Here is a 20,706-nt window from a genome sequence, read left to right as displayed (position 1 = left end):
CAGACATGCCACTGAATCTATTCAGCAACTCCTTGACTATAACTGTGCCAAAGCAGATATAAATAACACAAAGCACATAGATTCTACAAAGGTTTTAGTCAGGATAGGACCAGGCGGACTCTCCATTTGGCCACTTTGATATCCAAAGTGTGTCAAATGGGTTTTCTACCTCTTAAAAGGGAATCTGGCTACAAAATACTACTGATATCCACTACTGGAGGCTACGTGCACACAATGGAGCTTTTGACCATGACATTTACCCTGTGCATCATCACATTCTACTATTGTGCACAGTATAAAATCAATAAAAAACAACTAAATTATATAATTACGATATATGATAATCATGAAATATGATCATGTAAAACTCAGATAATAACAAATAAGACCAATAACAATGTAAATAAAGATCCTCAAGTTTGTCACAATCATCTGAAGAACCGGCCCTGGCCTCGGCAGCCCAACTAAGTGTCAGCTCTGTGATATTCTAGCGACCTGTCCAGGATGTATCCTGCCTTTGCTCGTGACCCTGAACAGGATAAGCAGTTACAGATAATGGATGGATAGATTTCACCCTCAGATGTCACCAAGGTAAATAGTGCAGCCAGAACTTCAAACCAACTCATGTAATGGGGCCCTATTGGTGTAAATGTGTGAAGAGAAGGACACAAACCATAGATTAAGCCAAAAAACAAGATACAATATTTCTTCTTGCCATAGAGACAGACAACCATTCATGCTCACATTTACACCTACAGGCAATTTAGTTAGTACACAATTAACCCAACCTGCATGTCTTTGGACTGTGGGAGGAAGCCAGAGAACCTGGAGAAACCCCACGCTATCACTGGGAAGAACATGCAGAAGGGCCCCATGCCAGATTTGAACCTGTCTTTGGTACAAGACATTTTTCGGTGATTGGTCTCTATACTTTGATAATGACTAGGGCATTCGGAGGACGGATGGCTCACCTAGATTGACAAGAAGGGGGTTTCTGAGCAGTTTCCAGAACAGAAGTGCTCGGCATCTAATCGCCGAAAAATGCAATTCTTTGCAGAAATCTTCAAATGTCAAAAGTTGTCGATACCAAATCACAGCATGGCTTTTTCTATGATGTTCCTCAAGGTGTGGTGTCTCAGTGTCGTATTTTGGAGGGATAATTCATAATTTTTATAAATTTTAGAGTGGTAAAAAAAAGGTTAAATTTAGCACCAAATCTGTGTAACATCTGATATCATCCCACAATATAATAGAGCATGTGAATGTCCATCACAAACTTATATCATCATGTTTTAAGCCCTGATACACTTTCACAATGTATTTATTAATTATTTTTTATTTCTTATTAATAATTAGAACAACTTGACACACAGTGCTAAGCTGCACCTCAAATGAATCTTCAGGTTCTCAGCTTTCAGATGATGTACACCACTTCTATGTGACATCTACTGCTGACCTGCTATCTCCCCCTAAAGACCCCCTGTATCGATGTAAAACCAGCTTTCCATAAACCGGTAGTCTCGTGAAGCGAGTGAAGTTTCGAAACCTCTTCTCGCGATACTTGTGCACCGGGTCGATCGAACCGTCTGCTGCTTCCAGCTCAACTCATCTCTGGTAGCCTAATCAATGCGCTGAAAGACCGGCTGTTTGGGGAAACACCCAGTTTGGAATACATATATTAGTGTATTTATTATCGGAATTAGTGACAGTGCTACAAAAGAGCTGGCTATCAAACCTGCGCTCGCTCTAAACACTCAGCGACGCCCCCTTCACTCACTAGCACAGAGAGCTAACCATAACTACGGTTGCTAACACCCAGTCCGCAGTAACGTTAGTAGCTAGGTAGCTGGTAGACATTTCAACAGCTGAGGGGGCCAGGATGCAAGAGGATTATTTGTGAGGAACGATCCCCATCCACGGTAAGTCACACACCGGATCAGTTGACAGTTGGGCTACAGTAGCTAGCTAGCTAACGTTAGCATCCAGTCTGAGTTCACTTCACTGGAAGGCTAAGTTAGTTAGCTTGTAGTTAGCTTTAGCATTCATGGATTCGTCCCCAGTCAATGCGTTGTCATGCCAATCAGGACCAGTATAGTTACAGCCCGTTAACGTTAACACAAGGAGAAGGACATGTGAGTGATGTAAGATACGTTAGATGAGATATATTATAACGTTAGAGGTTTAAGTTATAACGTTAGACAGCTTGATGACATGCTCCTCAAACACTAGCTATGTTATTTAACGCTAGCTTAACGTCATAGATTTCAGCTGGATGTGTCTGTGTCGCTTTTCAATGTGTGTTGGTGTTACATTTAGTAAGTTACCCGATGTTTAAACGAGTAAAAGAAGACCTTCAGACCATACCTATAGTGTTACCTTCAAACTGTGTGAAAGGTCACATCAGAGTAATGGCCTCCGGGCGGTCAGCCTCACCACAGAGGTCTCACCACAGAGGTCTCACCACAGAGGTGGACACCGTCACAAATTCAGGTAATGCTAAAATCTTTCGCAGTCCAATAAAACAGGTAGTTAAAACGTTATTGTTTTTCTTTAAGTTTATGCTGACAATGTCAGAGAGCTGTCAGTCTATGGTTGTTTCTGAGGCCTCAGTTTGTGTTGGACTATACTGTTTAGGCGTTCCTTTTGTTTTGGTAAATGGACTTGCACTTATACAGTATAGCACCTTTCTAGTCTTCTGTCCACTCAAAGCGCTTTACACTACATGTCAGCATTCACTCACACAATCATACAGGGATAGCAGAGGCTGTATCCAGCATTTTTGGAGCTTGACTCATACTAGGGCGTCTCATCCTCTGCTGCTTTGACTTTAAACTTGTTTATGAGTGCCCCAACTTTATGAATGGGCAGTACTAAATCAGTGAGTGGAGTAGCCCTTTAAGATTAGGAATAAAGGTCAACATGTCCCATCTTGTGCTTCAAGTCAGCATTGATTATTTCAATATTCAAGCTAGCAACTTTACCAAGTCTTTGGAGTTGTAAATGGTAAATTGACTTGCATTTATATAGCACCGTTCTTGTCTTCTGACCACTCAAACCCGCTTTACACTACATGTCAGCATTCACACACACACATTCATACACTGATGGCAGAGGCTGCCATGCAAGGTGCCAACCTGCCCATCAGGATCTAATTTTAAATACTCATTCACACACCGATGGCTCAGCCTTCGGGAGCAATTGGGGTTCAAGTATCTTGCTTAAGGACACTTCGACATGTAGATGAGCGGGGGATCGAACTCTTCCGATTGGTGGACGACCTGCTCTGCCTCTAAGCCACAGCCGCTCTTGTCCACTCAGTATATGTTTCGATGCATGAAGTACTAAAGAATGTGCAGGTAGTGGATCATGCAGATTCCCGAGGAGGAAGCTAACATATAAAAATTACACAACAATACAAAAATATTTGATATTTGAATTGGAAACCAAAACAAGCTATTGAATTACAGAAGGTTAAAACTGTCAGTATCTTATCTTTTTTATTATCATGTACAATTCCCCTGAAGTAGAATGGGTAAGCATAAAAAAGAGATACCTAAAATAGACACCTAAAGTGAAATTAAATTCCTGGCTAAGCCATTGAAATACAGATACATCTTTCAGCTACAACCAGGTAGTGTTCTGAATGCTGAAAGTTGGTGATGGACTGGTTACCTCCAGTACTGATGTATATTATTGTTGGATGTGTAAAATTGTAGTTTGGACAACGCTACTTTAAGCAGTTTGTCAATCCAGTCTACAGTGAGACGGTGAAGGTATTTAAAATAGATATCACATTTGCACTACTAAATGTTTATGTCTCATTTTCTTTCACTACGAGTGGATTTCAGATTTCAGTTTTGACACTTTTGCCAGACATGCTTCTAAAGATGTTTTTGATGTCCCCTGTCCAGTGCCATGTCTCTGGTTTTCCCAAGACCCAACAGCAACGCAGTCCACGGCAAGAAGGATAAGAGACTGATGGCGGAAGTGAATGCATCGCCACTCAAGCATTTTGTCACAGCGAAGAAGAAGATCAACGGGATCTTTGAGCAGTTGGGGGCCTACATTAAGGAGAGCGCTTCGTTTCTAGATGGTAACCCTCCCGCCTGCATTTGCTCTCTAACTCCTTCCACACGTGCACTATTGCATTATGATGATCTAAAGACAATTTAACATGTTGGTCTCATATGTGAATAAGTACCCGGGTGACTTGTATCAATCAATCATTTATCATTTATTAATGACCACACGACTGAGGTTGGTGGAATTTGCTTTTCACAATACAGCAGTGTCGATAACATCAAAACACTTAGACATCACATTAGACACACGACTAACACAACAGACATTATTCACATTTTACAACAAGATGAAATTCACAGACTCTATTTACAAAAGTTTTACGTGCAGTGCTTCTGTCATTGTTAGTGAGAAGTGTTCAGAGTTCTTATTGCAGTGGGAGAAAACTTTTTATGATTTGATAATGATAATGATTTGGCAGGCGCAGCTGCAATCTTACTAGGTCGGATATGTAGTAATATTTCCGTATCGCTTTCAACACAGCACAACAAGTCTGAATTAAATGCAATGGGGATGTCACGATACCAGAAATCTAGTAGTCGATACCAATACCAGTGAATTTCCACGATTCTCGATACCCAATTCGATACCACGATAAAAAAAAAAAAGAGGAAAATGATGAGACTTTATTTCTCAGGTATAGCTCAATGACTGTAAGAAAACAGCAGAGGCTGTACACGCACTCTCTCTATATATATCCTCAGATTGCAAGCAGTAGTTCAAATTCACTGACACGGTGACAGACCATTAGACCATTAAATATTTATTTAAAATGCTAATGTTATATTTTGCTGACGCATGACACAGACCGGTTAGGACGATAGCCTACTACTACGAGCTATGGTTACATTACGTTAGCCAAAACACGGTAGCCTTCAACGTTTTGCCATTGCAAGCGTTGTATGGAACATACTTGGCTACAAAATAATGCCAGCTGTCTCAAACAAAAATAATGGTAACGTGTAGGCTATATCAGGATAAAGGTAACAAGTAGTTGTTAATTTAACGTTAACATGAATTGAAACTCGCTCACCGTTGCTTGCAAAATAATTTCTGTTTCCTCTGGGACCTGCTTGAATCTGGCATTAAACATTATGATATCAGTCTGAAAACATGCCAAATCTGATATATAGTTTTGTATGATACTGCCAGACTACAGAGGCTTATCTATGGAAACTCCACATACTGTATAACCGGAATGATTGACCTCTGTTCGATGACCTCTGCATGTTAGATACCTACAAAAATGAAGAGCTGGACCCGGTCACCACAGAGGAGCAGGTCCAGGAGGTCCGGGGGTACCTCGCCAAGGTGGCAGGGATTGGAGAAGTGCTCGCCCGCAGGCATATGAAGGTGGTCTTCTTTGGGAGGTATGTATATCTGTTTCTTAGCCTCTCTCTCTAATTTTAGAACTTACTTTATCTATATTGAATCAAAATTACTTGGTTTTATTACAGCCACCTTTTGTTTCTTAATTTTTTTCTTTATTAAAGGTCACATATTATGCAAAATGCACTTTTTTTTTTATGGCTTTTAAACATAAATATATGTCCCCGGTGTGTCTGCAGACCCCCAAAGTGTCAGAAAAAAACATCCTCTCTCTTTTTCTCCTTCTACATGTATCAGAAAACCTGTGTAAGAACGAGCGGGTCAGAATTCTATTTAAGTATTATTTACCAGAGCAAAATTGTCAGGGAAACCTGAAATCTTGGCTGAGGATGTTGTTAATTTCTCTCTGATTTTGGATCGGATTCCTGCTGGAATGTGTGCTGTGTGAAGTTTTTGGTTTAGAAAATGTTTTACTCCGGTTATTATTCGCGGTTGAAGCGCCGCCAAACTAAGTGTAGCTCACACACAGTGAATCCCCGGCTGCAGTGACGCTGTGTTGACGACAATTGATTGAAACGCTGACCAATCAGAGCAGACTGGGCTTTTTTGGGAGGGGGGCTTAAAGAGACGGGCACTGAACCTCGCTTTTCAGACAAAATACAGGCATATTCAGGTAGACAATATGCGAAGAATAGTGTTTTTTTAACAATACAGCATGTAAACATGTTCTAGTAGAAACCCAAATACACGTATGAATGTGAAAATCAGCATAATATGTGACATTTAAACTAATCCAATTCTGTGTAGCTGTAAAAAAAAAAAACAGATCTACAAATGTTAAATTTGACCTGAAACTAGAGGATTAAACATCAACTCAAAGTAAAGCTAGGGCATTGCTGACAGGCCTGTCGTTTGTTCTACAGGACCAGTAATGGAAAGAGCTCAGTGATCAATGCCATGCTGTGTGACAAAGTGCTGCCGTCTGGAATAGGACACACTACCAACTGCTTCCTGAGGGTGGAGGGCACAGATGGCAATGAGGCCTTCCTCCTCACTGAAGGCTCTGAGGAGAAGAAGAGCATAAAGGTCAGCAGAGCTCACTGATTATGCAAATTGGTCAAATTGTCTCCATTCCATACCTCCATACCTCCACAACTCCAGTCTGTAGAAGTGGAACGTTGGTCTTCGCTGTGTATGTGAACTCATCTGATGCTGATGTTGTGTCCGTTTGCAGACGGTGAACCAGCTGGCCCACGCTCTCCACCAGGATGAGGACCTGGATGCCGGCAGCTTGGTCTGTGTCATGTGGCCTAAAGCCAAGTGTGCTCTGCTCAGGGATGATCTGGTGTTGGTGGACAGGTCAGACACAAGTCAACACTATTTAATCAACAAATCATCTCCATCACCTGTTTGTCACATGAACTTTTTTTGTGGCAAAAGGCAAACAAATGACTCTTACTAAGCTGGCATGTGCATGCTATTATTACACGCTTATTATGGTCATGCACCAATGGTGGAATAAAAATATCAATACTAATCAATTCAATTTATTTTTATATAGCGTGAAATCATAACAGAAGTTATCTCGAGACGCTTTTAGATAGTCTAGACCCTACCAAACATAATTATAGTGTATTTGATAGGGCTAGGAAAATATGGCATTGCCATTTTCAAAGGGGTCCCTTGACCTCTGACCTCTAGTTATGTGAATGAAAGTGGGTTTTATGGGTACCCACGAGTCTCCCCTTTACAGACATGCCCACTTTATGATAATCACACACAGTTTTGGGGCAAGTCATAGTCAAGTCAGCACACTGACACACTGACAGCTGTTGTTGCCTGTTGGGCTGCAGTTTGCCATGTTATGATTTGAGCATATTTCTTTATGCTAAATGCAGTACCTGTGAGGGTTTCTGGACAATATTTGTCATTGTTTTGTGTTGTTAATTGGTTTCCCAAAATAAATATATACATTTACATTAAGTAAACCTATTTGCCTACTCTCGTGTTGATAAAAGTATTAAATACTTGACAAATCTCCCTTTAAGGTTCAATTTGAACAGATAAAAAATTTGCCATTAATTTGTGATTAATCCTGATTAACTATGGACAATCATGTGATGTATCGCGACTAAATATTTGAATCGATTGACAGCCCTAACATTTGAGAATTAATGAAGAGTTAAAATTGGTAGTAGTAGCAGTAATAATTAGTCATGTCACGATACCAGACATTTTGTAGTAAATACCAATACCAGTGAAATATCACAATTCGATGCCAAGTTGATACCACTGTAAAAAACAAAAGTAAAGCAATTCATCCCATGTACTCCAACATCCACTCCTTTATTACCGTTTGTCTACTGTTTTTTGTTAGGAAGTTAAACAGGTCATAATTCCCTCTCTAATATCTATTTTATATTGCTGTGAAAACATCTCCTTCAAACAACTGTATCTATTCAAGTTTCTTGCCAAAAACTACATTTTACAAGATTACATTTGAACACATCATGATAATGTTAGAATTTACCTTCGCCCAATACTAACTTTTAGCAGCCGGTAAGCAGCACAGTTCTGCACGGAGCAAACAGCTGACGTAAACTAGCTCTCGTCCTGCCGATTGCGACCAGGATTTGTTGTTCGCAATGTAACATCATCAGGGGAAAAAAAAGGTGCGTCCCCTGGACGCGTAGCTAGTGAGTTTACTGTGTCCCAAACACGTTTCCTGTCGTCCCTGGGATGCTGAGCAGAGGGACTGCTGTTTGCTTATTTTACTTTCTGTTTCCCCCTCCAGCCCAGGTATCGATGTTACCACAGAACTGGACAGCTGGATCGACAAGTTCTGCCTGGATGCTGATGTATTTGTTCTGGTGGCAAACTCTGAGTCCACACTAATGCAGACGGTGAGACATGACATGACTGCCTGTATGTTTAAAAAGAGTGAGTGGTCTCTGAAGAATCTGTAGTTTGAGACAGATTCGGCTCCAGAACTAAGTGAACTGCTGTATGATGAGATAGTGGAATAATCTGCAGGACTGTAAGGGGCCATGTCCACCATGTGTTTTGTGGTAGGCTATTTGTCCCGCTCCTCCTCCACTGTGATTGGACGTCTGAGTAAAAAGTGACAGTGACGAGCGTAGTGTTTTACCCAAAGTTGAACACGCTCAGCGCCTCGTCACGCTGCTGGCGTTTTTACCACGGCGCAAATACGCGGCGCTCCCATTGCAAAGCATTAAAAAAAATACGCTGACGTTAGGAAAAAAATCTTTGGTGGACACGGCCCCTAAATTTCAATGCAATGCTAATGTTTTAAATGTATGATGTCTTTTAAAACGGTTGTAAATGATGTCTTCCTACAGGAGAAGTCCTTCTTTCACAAGGTCAATGAGCGACTCTCCAGCCCCAACATTTTCATCCTCAACAACCGCTGGGACGCCTCAGCCTCAGAACCTGAATACATGGAGGAGGTCAGTCAGCTTCACTCTGGCAAAGCGTCTACACCTGGGAACACACAGAAATTTAAAATGTGCCACCATATTTAACATTTTGTATAGTGAAGGGAGGTCATGAGAACAGATACTTCAAGGTGATGCCAAAATTCTGAGAACGTGACGGTACTCGTATTTCTACAGTACCGCGGGCACTGTAGGTACCGGGGGGGGGCTCAAGACTAATGGCGTCTCGTCATCCTGGGGAGGTGAGGACAATAGAAAATGTGTTTGGGGTGCAGTAAACTTACTATTGATGCATCCAGGGCACACCTATTTTTTCCCCGACAATGCTATATTATGAACCACAAATACGTGTTGAAATCTGACTCCCTGAAAAATGTCCTGATTTAAATGCGGCAATAAATCCAACAGAAATTAAAAATAAAAGGCAGGACAACACAAACCATTACAATTTCAGCACCTCTAAATGGATAGAGGTTTGAAATGCAGCACCAAAGCTCATTGACTCAATAGAGCGCTGGAAAGCACCCCTTGTATTTTTTTTATGTTTTTTAAAAATGAACCGGTTAGTATCCGATTAATGGGTATCGGGTTATCGAAAGCAAAACTAACAAAAACTAACATCCCTAATTCACGGGTATCCTCGCACCTTGAGCTTCCTCCTGGCACCCGTGAGTAGTACTTTATAGTGTTTAAAGGTTCTCTATACGATATCCAGAGCATTAATATAGCGGCAAACACCTTCTTGCTATGTAAAGATATAGAGGAGTCATGCCTACCTGAGCAGACAACCAAGTCACTCTCCCTCTGTGTGTGTTGTAATCCAAGCTTGTCTGTGCTTTGTTGACATAACTGAGCCTGCAGCGTGTGCCTTTTAGCGCATGTGAGCGTGCCCCACGGGCTTGCTCATGGCCACCGCTCTGCACTGCTCTCATACGGTGGTTACAGCTGATAACGTTCAATGTCGTTACGTAAGCGTAGTGTTAACCCTCCGGTTCCCCCCCCCCAAGGTAGACACTGATAGCTCTGTCGGCACTGTTGCCGTTGTTTGCATTGTTAGCACCGTTAGCTGCGAGCCACCGGCTCAGCTGTTGCCATGTTGAGAGCAGTGTGGAGGCAACCGATATGCTCTGAATATCGATTTAGCACCTTTTAAAGATGATGGACCTTATTAAAGTTCATTGGTACCCAGAGAGAGCAAAGCCTGTGACACAGACTAAAAAGTGAGGTCATTACTATACAGTCCAAATTGTTGATAAGAGGAAAGTATTGGTACAACATGGAACACTATTAACCTGTTGCTGACTCAGCAGTAGCCTTAGATTAGGTGAACAGCTTAGATGGTATTCATTTTCTCTACACTCCATCTGGTCTGCTGGAAGTGACCCGAGGATCACCTCCTGCTTCACAGGCCTCTGCACTCCCTGACTAATATCCTGTATCCAATTTTAAAGCCTTCTCACTGACCCCCGGTGTTATCTAACCTTGTTGATAACACAGTTAACAGGTTTTATTTGCCCAGATTTGAAAATATCTGCAGTTGAGACATTTGTTTTTGGTTCATTCACAGGTTGTTGAATGAATAGGCTGAAAGCAACAGACATATACGACAACAGTTTACTGCCAGATTGTTTAATCTTTCTTACATTTTTTCCCTCAAACAAAAATATATGGCAGCAGCTTGGTGGCTCAGCGGTTACCGTCGTTGCTCTACAATAATAAACAAAGTGCATTGTTGTTGTTGTTGTTGTGTCAGGTCCGTAGGCAGCATATGGACCGCTGCACCAATTTCCTGGTGGATGAGCTGGGTTTGGTGGACAGAGCCCAGGCCAGTGACCGCATCTTCTTCGTCTCCGCCAAAGAAGTACTTCAGGCTCGTGTGCAGAGGGCTCAAGGAATGCCGGAAGGAGGTGGGGATGCTAGTCAGTCAGTCAGTCATCACGATAGGGCTGGGACGATACACCTATCTTTCAATTCTATACTATCACGATACTTGGGTGCCGATTCGACAAGTATTGTGATCCTACAAGAATTGCGATTCGATACTGCGAGGTCAAATATATCAGTCATTGTCAGGAATTATTTATTAAATGTTTTCCAGCAACCCAAAAATCAAAGGATAAAGACATTTCCCTCATAAATTAGTGGTATTTTTTTTAATTTATAAGGTACATGTAATGTTTTCCCTTTAACACCTTATTTTGAAAACCATACGTAGTCACACGTGTATACTTCCGCTAACTTTGCCAAGTCAGTTTCTAGCTCTCCCACTAGCTCTGTTCTCTTTATACATCCATGGTCAGCTCCATCGGGGCCGTTTGAATGCATTTAACATAAATGTCAGTATATGGGTGCTCTACAGTTGTAGCGTCGGCTGATTTGACCACAGAGATGAGAGTGACGGCTGGCTTGACCGCACGTTACGATAGGATAACGATTCCTGTCCGTGACAGAGTTAGCATGCAGCTTTAGCCGTGATGTCTAGTTCTGCTTTTCCTTCAATGTGTGAAACCCAAAGTGTTTCCATACTTTACTGGATGTGTAGTGTTTACCGCTTTGGCTTTAAAATGTGAGGGTGCAGGTCGTATCCACGCTGACCCTTTGCCGTTTTCTCCTTTTTCGTTTCGGCTCGCGGTGGCCGGCTGGTTTGTTTCGGTTGGAGGATACGGAACGGATATGACGTCACGTTACTTAGACGACAACAATAAAAGCAGTAACTTCCTTTTACCACTGCATAGACTCAAAAATGAGGCAAATGTATTGATTCTGGCATTAAAAAAATCTATTTCAAAATTGTAAAAAAAAAAAAAAGAAAATCGCGATACATAGGCAAATCGTTTTTTGCCCCCACCCATACATTGCGAGCCACACATGGATAATGCATACCATAGCTTTGAAAAGACCACACTAAATTTGGACTGTGTGGAAAAATATTCTACAGCTTTCTACAGTATTACATTTTGTTGTCTTGTTTCAGGTGGAGCTCTTGCAGAGGGATTTCAAGCCAGAATGTTTGAGTTCCAGAACTTCGAGAGGCGATTTGAGGTAAGATCCTCGTACGTGTAACAACTGGGAATAAGGTTTTAATGGCTCACAGTTTTGAATACTCAGATAAATTTATAAGTAAAGTCATCTACCAGTTATTTCAGCCGGACTTAGAGTAGTGAGGTATCCACTGAATCACGTAACCTATCCATTGTTCTTGAGTTGATGTCTGGATTGTCGGGCTGTCTGTTGCTGTGTGTAGGAATGTATCTCACAGTCGGCGGTGAAGACCAAGTTCGAGCAGCACACAGTGAGGGCCAAACAGATCTCCGAAGCCCTGCGCCGCATTATGGATTCTGTACACATTGCTGCACAAGAGCAGAGGTGAGTCAGGTATTATAAAGCAGATTGTTCAATGCATGGATGGAGATGGTATGTGAACCAAAGTCTGGAAACACATGTGATCATCTGCCCTCAGATACCTTTACACTGTTACATATCGTCTAGACTGCAGGAGTGTCGGTTCGTTCAGACTGTAAACACTCTTCATCCAGAGATGGAATGATCGGAGAAATAATTCACATATATGGTTTTTATTGTAACAAAGATACCATCTACAATTTACTAGGGCTGGGACGATTCACCTACCTCCCGATTCGATACTATCACGATACTTGGGTGCCGATTCGATATGAATTGTATTAATAATAATAAAGAAATAAAAAAAATCGTGATACGTAGGTGAATCTATTTATTTTTCCCACCCCTACAATTTATAGTGTTATCAAATAACGATCGACTGTGCGTGTGTGTGTGTTTTGGTAGGATCTACTGCCTTGAGACCAAAGAGGACCGTCAGGACCGATTGGAGTTTATAGACAAGCAGTTGGACTTGTTGACCATGGACTGCAAAGCCAAGATCAAGAAGATTACTGAGGAGGTGGAGAGACAGGTGAACCCCAACACGACATCATAACATACCTGCCTTCTCAGCAGCTGCAGTGGAACAGCTGGGCTTTAAGTTCTTTATTTAATCTCAATGGTGATTTGTGAAGTGATGGACTTGTGGGATCTATTTCCTCACTCATCAAATAAAAGTCAAAAGAAAAACAATTAAATTTCAAGTTTATTTTCAAGTTCAACATGTGTCACAAAAGAAGTGTCCTGGTTCAGTTGGTTCTAACGGGGAACGTTGTCCCCCCCCGCTGTCTGCTCATGTTCAGGTGTCTAATGCTATGTCAGAGGAGATCAGGAAGCTCAACGTGCTGGTGGATGACTACCACATGGACTTCCACCCATCACCAGTGGTGCTCAAGGTCTACAAGAATGTGAGTATAACACAGATATTCAACAGAATTATTTTGTCCTTAATGTGAGCATCACAGGGCAAGCTGACATGGAGCCCAAGCCCTCTGTCTATACCCACCGCTTTTTTTTCCCTGCACATTCAGATGTGTTTTGTTTTAATGAGTCTGTACACAGCTGCCATACTGTCCACTTTCCATACTGTACTTTTTGGCAAGATGACCTGTGGACAGATGCCAGTAGTGTTGCACGGTATACACAGGGTTCCCACGGGGTCTTTAAAGTCTTAAAAAGACTTAAATAACCTGAATTTAAGCCCTTAAAATGTCATGAAATGTCTTAAATACAATTTTGGCAGGTCTTAAAAATTGCAAGCGGCAGTCTGCGTTTGTGAAAGCCGCTCTATCCGCCTCTTTACATGTGTGCCTGAACAGTTTCATAATGAATCAATCTTGTCTGTGATGGACGTTGTATGTTGGTATCAGTATTCTGGCTCAGTGGTCAGGCACTTCCGACTCAACAGTTGATTTTTTGACCGTTTCTTTGTTGTGGTTGTTTTTTGTTTTTTTTCTTCTAGGAGCTCCACCGACACATAGAGGACGGTCTGGGCAAGAACATGTCGGAGAGGTGCTCCACCTCCATCACCAGTTCCCTGCAGGCCACACACACTGACATGATCGGTAACACTCCTCCTATTTATACCTCAGATAACTGACCACAAATATCCACATGTGTACACTGCACAGGCTCCAGTGTTTCAGCTTTAATGTGCTTTAATGTACTGTGAGCATAATGCCACTGGCTACATGTATGTTACACTGTTTACTATGACTGTAGTATCCTTATGTGGAAACGTGTATGTAGCCACACTGTGTGTCACTGACATCAGTGCTAAATTATGACTGAATATGTTGTATTGATTCTCTGCTGTTTGTCTGTGTGTGTAGAGGGTCTGAAGCCTCTGCTGCCCAACCCGGTCAGAGAGCAGGTAGACAAGCTGGTTCCTCGTCAGTGCTTCAGCCTCAGTTATGACCTGGCCTGTGACAAGCTCTGCAGCGACTTTCAGGAGGACATCAGCTTCCACTTCTCTCTGGGCTGGACCATGCTGGTCAACCGCTTCCTAGGGGCCAAGAACACCCGGCGGGCCCTCATGGGCTACAACGACCAGGTAACACCTCCTTGGTCAGATGATGCTCGTCCCTGAGACAATCCTGGAAAAAAGGCACAACTAGAGCAATTTTGACCTATTTCACTAGTTGCAAAACAATCCAAGCTTTACATTGATTTGGTTGATTTATGGCAACTTGTGTGTATCACAACACATTGTGTCTATCCTTGAGGTCGAACAAAGAAAACATTTGGTTTCAGCCATGTTTCACAGCTTTCATTAGTACAGCTGGCAGCAGATGAGTTAGTGATATGAACAAGTACTCTGTGCTGTTCTCAGCTGTGTTCTCCCTGCAGGTTCCTCGGCCCATGGCCCTGACTCCAGTCAGCACCAGCATGCCTCCATTCCCACAAAGCTCCATGACCCAGGAGGAGCTGATGGTCTCTATGGTGACTGGTCTTGCCTCCCTTACCTCTCGTACTTCCATGGGTGTCCTTGTGGTCGGCGGCGTGGTGAGTATTAATAGAGTAGTAATCAGGGCTCTAAACTGACTTTTTTCACCATCCTCCCAGAACCGTCCCGAAATACAACCCAAGCTAACTGTTATCATTAGTTAATCATTCAAAGTGACCTTTAACATAAATCGAACATCAAAAGTGGTTTATATATTTATGATTTATCCAAAACTTTTTTTTATTTTCAAAAGTCATTTAACGATTTTTTAATATATATAATTTGCATTTTTGTTTTGATTTTGATGTTAACAATGAAGCTAAATTACATTTTAATATGTGTAAAAAGTAGCTTTTGTCTAATGTCATAGTAGCTCATATTTCTGCAGTCAAATTCTGCTTCAGTGTGTGTTTAGCTATCAGAGGGAGGAGGGTACCATTCAGCCAGACCTAAAGCTTTGTTGGTGTGTGTGCAGATCTGGAAGGCAGTGGGCTGGCGTCTGATCGCCCTGTCAGTAGGTCTGTACGGGCTCCTCTACATCTACGAGCGGCTCACCTGGACCACCAAGGCCAAGGAGAGAGCCTTCAAGAGACAGTTTGTGGACTACGCCAGCGAGAAGCTGCAGCTCATTGTCAGCTACACCGGATCCAACTGCAGCCACCAAGTCCAGCAGTGAGCATGTTAAAACAGTTTGACAGTTATTACCATGCGCCTCAGAGCAGTTATGATGTCTAGATTAATCAGTGATTTGAAAGAAGACGGTGAAGAACCTCTTTGTTATTATAACGTTGTCTTACCCTGTTTGCGTACCTTCTGTCTGTGGTTATCAGGGAGTTGGCAAGTGTGTTCGCTCAGCTCTGCCAGCAAGTAGACGTCACCCGTCAGAACCTCGAGGATGAGATCTCTGACATGAACAGCAAGATCGAGCTGCTGGACAGCCTACAGAGCAAGGCTAAGCTGCTGCGGTAAGAACCTTCGCCACACTCGGCATACATATACAAACAACCAGACAGACAGATTCATGGGTGGAGTGGTGGTGGGGCTAATCATGAATGACATTAAAGGAATACTTCACCCACAAAATGACCATTTGTTTATCATTCACCCCCGCGTTACCTTGAATTCTTGAAGAGAAGTTGTTTTTCTAAAACAATAAACTCTAATAAATAAACTGAAGAGGGATTTAAACAATTATTATAATGTATTAAGGTACAAAACATACAATATTTCTATCTTCAAAGCCACCAGACTCCATTGACAGAAACAGTAATTTTACCTTGCTGATCATTGTAAAACACACTTCATTCAAACTCAACAGAAACAAAATAAAACTCATCAAAACTGTCTTGGTCAGTCTTTCCACTGTTTCAACAACCACCAACTCTGGTTGCTTTATACAGAAGCTTGACATCAGTAGTTTTAATTATGTATTATAATTATGCTTAGAGCTACTGTTAGGAAGTTAAATGAATCATAATTCCCTCTCTATCGATTTTATATTGCTGTGAAAACATCTCCTTCAAACAACTGGATTTATTCAAGTTTCTCTCCAAAAACTTTGCCTATTGCTCATTTCTACTGAGCAGAGATTGAACGCACCATAATGTAAACCTTTATAAAAATAAAGTTTTTTTTGAACATTGTAAACATGTTCTAGTAGAAAATGAAAGTACATATATGAACCTGAAAACTATCATAATATGTGACGTTTAATGTGTGTGTGTTTGTTTTGTTGTGTTAGGAACAAGGCGGGCTGGCTGGACAGCGAGCTCAACATGTTCACCCAGCAGTACCTCCACCACAGCAAGTAAACCACACAGAGAGCATCCACCTGAGAGACTAAGCAACACCAGAGGGAACATTCGGTACGCCTGCTGAAGTTTTCCCCTCTAGTTGATACACTTCTGTATTTTGAAGTTAATGAGAGGAAATACTCCACAATGTCCCGAACAGAGGAGGAGAAATGAAAGGGATAGTTTTGGATATCTGATATGGGTGAAGGAGTTACCGGGTGGTTGTGATATGGATACATGGACTAGAGCTCAAAGGTGGGAGTCCCGTGGTCAGCTGGTGACTTGTCACACAAAAATATAAAGTTAAAGAATATATAAGATATTGAATATAAGCCACAACATGAATTAAAAATGTTTTAACCACAGACTCCAGAACTAAACATCCCCCTCAGTGTATTTCCTGTTGCTCATTCTTAACCTTTTGGGCGCTTCCATGTTCAGTTGTGGCGATTATGCAAATGAGCATGAACCTGAGGGTCTCCAGATGGCTGATGGATCTGACTCCAGAACCGAAGTACAGCCTGAGCTCTCCTTGCATCCTTATTAGCGCTGTTGAGTGACTTGTACCAGCTTCTGTCAGAACCCTCCACACTGTCCTTTTTAAATCGGATTCCAGTTAACTCTGCCATATTGAACTTGTGTAGATTTGATTCTGTATATACATTACATTTTGAACACTGGACAAGTGCCATGCTGAAGTCAAAGGCAGTCCACATGAGGGAATGGAAGAAAGTGTCTTATGTTAGTAGGATAATGCAACATAATTTATTCCTCCAGCTGTAGTATATTTAGAAGAAGCCGTTTAGAAATGATCTCGGTGGAGTTGGAGGTTGCCTCTGGCAAAGAACTTGTATTGACATGCTCATATTTTTGAATCAAAGCGAGTACTACTTTTCACTTTTAAAGCTTAGTTCTATGAGCACTAAGTAGAACTGATCTTACTTGTACACACACACATCCGAATGTTTTTGTTGAGCTTGTCACAGCTGTTCATGGTCTCAGAGTGGAGACTTCACACACTGACTGGTGATTATTCAAACACATCTTATCTAGATATAAACCCCTCATCCTATATGTAGACATTTGTTGAGTGTATTTCCTTTATTGTTCCCTCTTAGAGTAAACCTACATCTTCATTTTTGCGAGTATAAATTGTTTGGGCTGTGAAGAAGTTGAATATATTTTAGCATGTTAAACAATGAAGGTGAAAATATAAGATTCCTGTATGTTAACTTAAAGGGTAAGGGTAACTTAAGGGGGCATTTGTTGGGGACTATTTTCTGTATGGCGCAGAGGAATAAGATGCGTCACACATACTACAAACGCAATACGTTCAGTGTTGGTTTAGCTCTGCACAAAATATTGAAGAAATATTTAGAATCTCACAAGACTGATTCTTTAACTGGACCTCTGTTATGAGTGATGATATAGCATAGCTACAGAAGACTAGTCCCGGACTTCAATATCAGAAATTTGACTTTTTCTTGGGAGTCTAACTTTAAAGGTATAATATGTAACTGTTGTCGGTTCCTGTTGGCCACACCTCCACAGCTCAACGAGCAGAGAGGGAGGGAGAGAGAGAGAGAGAGAGAGAGCAGCGATAATAGAGCGAGCTATAGAGTGACTGAAGAGAGGGAGCGGCGTTAGTGAGAACAAAGCAGCAAATCTGAGAAATAAAACGTTATTTTCCGATTGTTTTTACGTTCTTAAACGCACAACTAACTCTGCGGGAAGTTGCCGAATTTTGAATGAATGCAGTCTTCCTGTCTGCTGGCTGTGGCTCAGCGCTGCTCTCGTCAAACTACAGACACACACCGATCATAGCTGCACTCTCAGCACAGAGAGGAGCCGGGGGGGTCACTGGAACACATGCACATAACTCAACCCGTTCCCATCCGTGAAATACGGCCGGTTTGCATCTAACAGAGTAAAAAAGGGGGACTTGGGAGTCGGTATCGGAAGCCGAGGGGCGTGACAGAGTGGCGGCATTTGACCACCTGAACGGGCTGCACACCCTGCGTGCTATTATTGGCTGGGGCCCAAAGGCTGTTTGCATACGCCCAGAAGCGTCCAGAGTAAAGCAAAATAATAAGAAAAAAGAAAATCCAGGCAGAGGGCTGCAGGGTCTCTGCAGAAACGGACAACACCACACACTCCTAGTGGGGTTTTAGATCATTCTTGCATATTATGCCTTTTAAAGACGCCCTCTAAATTGTTGTAATAGTGCTCATAGCATCTTCAAATCTCTAGAGCCTGTGAGGTGTAGCAGCATACGCCATCTGTTAAGTAACAAATGTCAGTACAGACCAGCCAAAGATATGTCCGAGGTCATTTAGAAACCCCCAGAAAGCACTGGAGTTTATGTTTACACTGTAACACGTCCCACTCAGCAGATCGACTGGTCACTATTCTCCAGTAACCAAATTGAAGGGATTCTCATCAGAGATGTTAAAGCTTCAGTAGTAATTCAAGTGTGGAGAGACACCAGAGGCACATATTTTATTTCAGATTACCTGTCTCATGCACTACTGTGAGGATATAGTGACCGTTTTATAAAAATAACTTTTTTTTTTAATCATATTTGCCCCATTTCTTCCCATTGCTGTTTAATGTTATGTATTTATGTAAAACAATGGCTCTGACTATCAGATTTCGATATCATTATGAGCCTATATAACCCACTATCGGTCAGTCTCTGCTCTGACACCTTACATTCGATGTTCTCAACAGCAACATGTTTTGATTTTCAAAACATCAGTGTGGAGTTCAGAGGGAACTTGGTACACTGAAACAAATGAGGGCGTGCAACTTAATTTTCAGCTTTTCTCTAATTCAACTTTTCTCACTATTTACGATGACTACTTATAAATGACCTCAGGCACCAGAGCGTCTTTCATGCGGACCTAATTGTCTCCACACATCTAATAAACCTCTTTCCCCAAACCAAATGTTAGAGGACAGTGTTTTCAATGTGAGATGGTACCGCTGACGACGGCTGCCTCTTGTGTATCATCACTACTCAGACCTTTTCTTTGTGCGTAGTAACGTTTTTTTGTCTTGCACTGAATGCACACTGTATGTGGGCCAGGCCCTGTTACTGCAGAGGTGTCTATACCTGCCTCTGTCTGCCTCTGTCAAATATCACATTTCACTTCAAAAGGAAGTGGAAGGAATCTGAACAACATATGATGACGTATTTAAGAGTGGCCAAAGTAACACCATTTTTTTTTTAAATTGAATTGTATTCTTGGTTTCTAAAATGTGTATATGATGTAATTTAATAATTTGCCTTTCATTTGGAAATAATGGGGAAAGTGCTGAAGGAGACGAAACCACACCAGAGTGGATTTGCCTGAGTTTGTCCAGTATGTAAAAGTCTTGGTTTGATTGGGCCATGCTGTAAATTAAAAGCTATACAACTGTGTGTTGCCAAGGTAGCAGAAAGGCTGCCACACAACGCTTCCTTCAGAGTGAAGATATGCACTTTATGAATTTGCTGCTTTTTGAGTTTTTTTCTTCCATAAAGTTTGTTTTTCCCCCAAAATCCACTCTACGCTCCACAAAGTAGCTTTTGACTTCAGAAAGGTGAAAGTCCCTGCATGCTGTGGCTGTTGTAGTTTGTTGTCTGGTTAAAATGTTCAAACATATGTATGTAAAAAAATAAAGGTGACCCCATGTAAAAAAGAAACCTGTCAGTTGAACATTTGTGAAATAGTTTTTTGACTCCAGACCAAACGTTCTAATGTGCTGTGAAGCCAGAGTGTGCAGATGTTCGTCCCCAGTGATGCACCGTAACCCTAACTACCACAGCTTTTTTCCATTGTTGCTGGGTTTTTACTTTATTTTTTTTATTGGCATGGATGCCATTTTGTGGCAAATTTTCTGTTCACTGTATATGACTTTACATGAAAGCTCAAAGGTGGATTTTGTGTTTACAGTACGTGTATTGCTACACAAATACACGTACTGTAAACACACATGCATATCCTGTTTCTGTGTATTACAGTATTGACTTTTCCAAGTAAACTTTTACTTGCTTTTGAAATGGGAATCTAAACAGCTCAGTGCGATACATAACAGCATTCAGGTAGACAGAACTGGCATTCTTGTTTCGTACAGTTAGCAGTCAGTGTCAACAAACAATTCGAACAAAACAGAGATTTGCATATAAGAACTATTTCCAGGGTTGACTGTGAGAAAA

At 41.6% G+C, this 20,706-nt stretch overlaps 1 protein-coding gene across 1 annotated transcript; it reads left to right on the top strand.

Moving 5' to 3' along the window:
* Nucleotides 1–1,566: 1,566 nt before the first annotated feature.
* mfn2 (mitofusin 2) lies at nt 1,567–20,182 on the top strand. Its single transcript, XM_037771486.1, has 18 exons — nt 1,567–1,919; nt 3,912–4,093; nt 5,315–5,450; nt 6,333–6,495; nt 6,644–6,768; nt 8,204–8,312; nt 8,769–8,876; nt 10,618–10,771; nt 11,839–11,906; nt 12,109–12,230; nt 12,672–12,798; nt 13,070–13,174; nt 13,729–13,831; nt 14,099–14,319; nt 14,616–14,771; nt 15,188–15,384; nt 15,543–15,677; nt 16,454–20,182. The coding sequence occupies exons 2-18, from the start codon at nt 3,916–3,918 to the stop codon at nt 16,521–16,523; spliced, it is 2,277 nt and encodes a 758-aa protein (XP_037627414.1). The 5' UTR covers nt 1,567–1,919; nt 3,912–3,915; the 3' UTR covers nt 16,524–20,182.
* Nucleotides 20,183–20,706: the final 524 nt, after the last annotated feature.

The sequence above is a fragment of the Sebastes umbrosus genome, chromosome 6 (genome assembly GCF_015220745.1).
Source record: "Sebastes umbrosus isolate fSebUmb1 chromosome 6, fSebUmb1.pri, whole genome shotgun sequence".
In the NCBI taxonomy this organism is placed as follows: domain Eukaryota; kingdom Metazoa; phylum Chordata; class Actinopteri; order Perciformes; family Sebastidae; genus Sebastes; species Sebastes umbrosus.
The sequence above is the reverse complement of the archived record's forward strand: the minus strand, read 5'-3'. Positions and strand labels throughout refer to the sequence as shown.

What these genes read in the sequence shown, in the direction of transcription:
- mfn2 (XM_037771486.1), top strand. Translation starts at nt 3,916, where the DNA reads ATGTCTCTGGTTTTCCCAAGACCCAACAGCAACGCAGTCCACGGCAAG. An exon ending in CTGAGGAGGTGGAGAGACAG is followed by an intron (nt 12,799 to 13,069) that starts GTGAACCCCAAC and finishes GCTCATGTTCAG; the next exon opens with GTGTCTAATGCTATGTCAGA. An exon ending in TCATGGGCTACAACGACCAG is followed by an intron (nt 14,320 to 14,615) that starts GTAACACCTCCT and finishes TTCTCCCTGCAG; the next exon opens with GTTCCTCGGCCCATGGCCCT.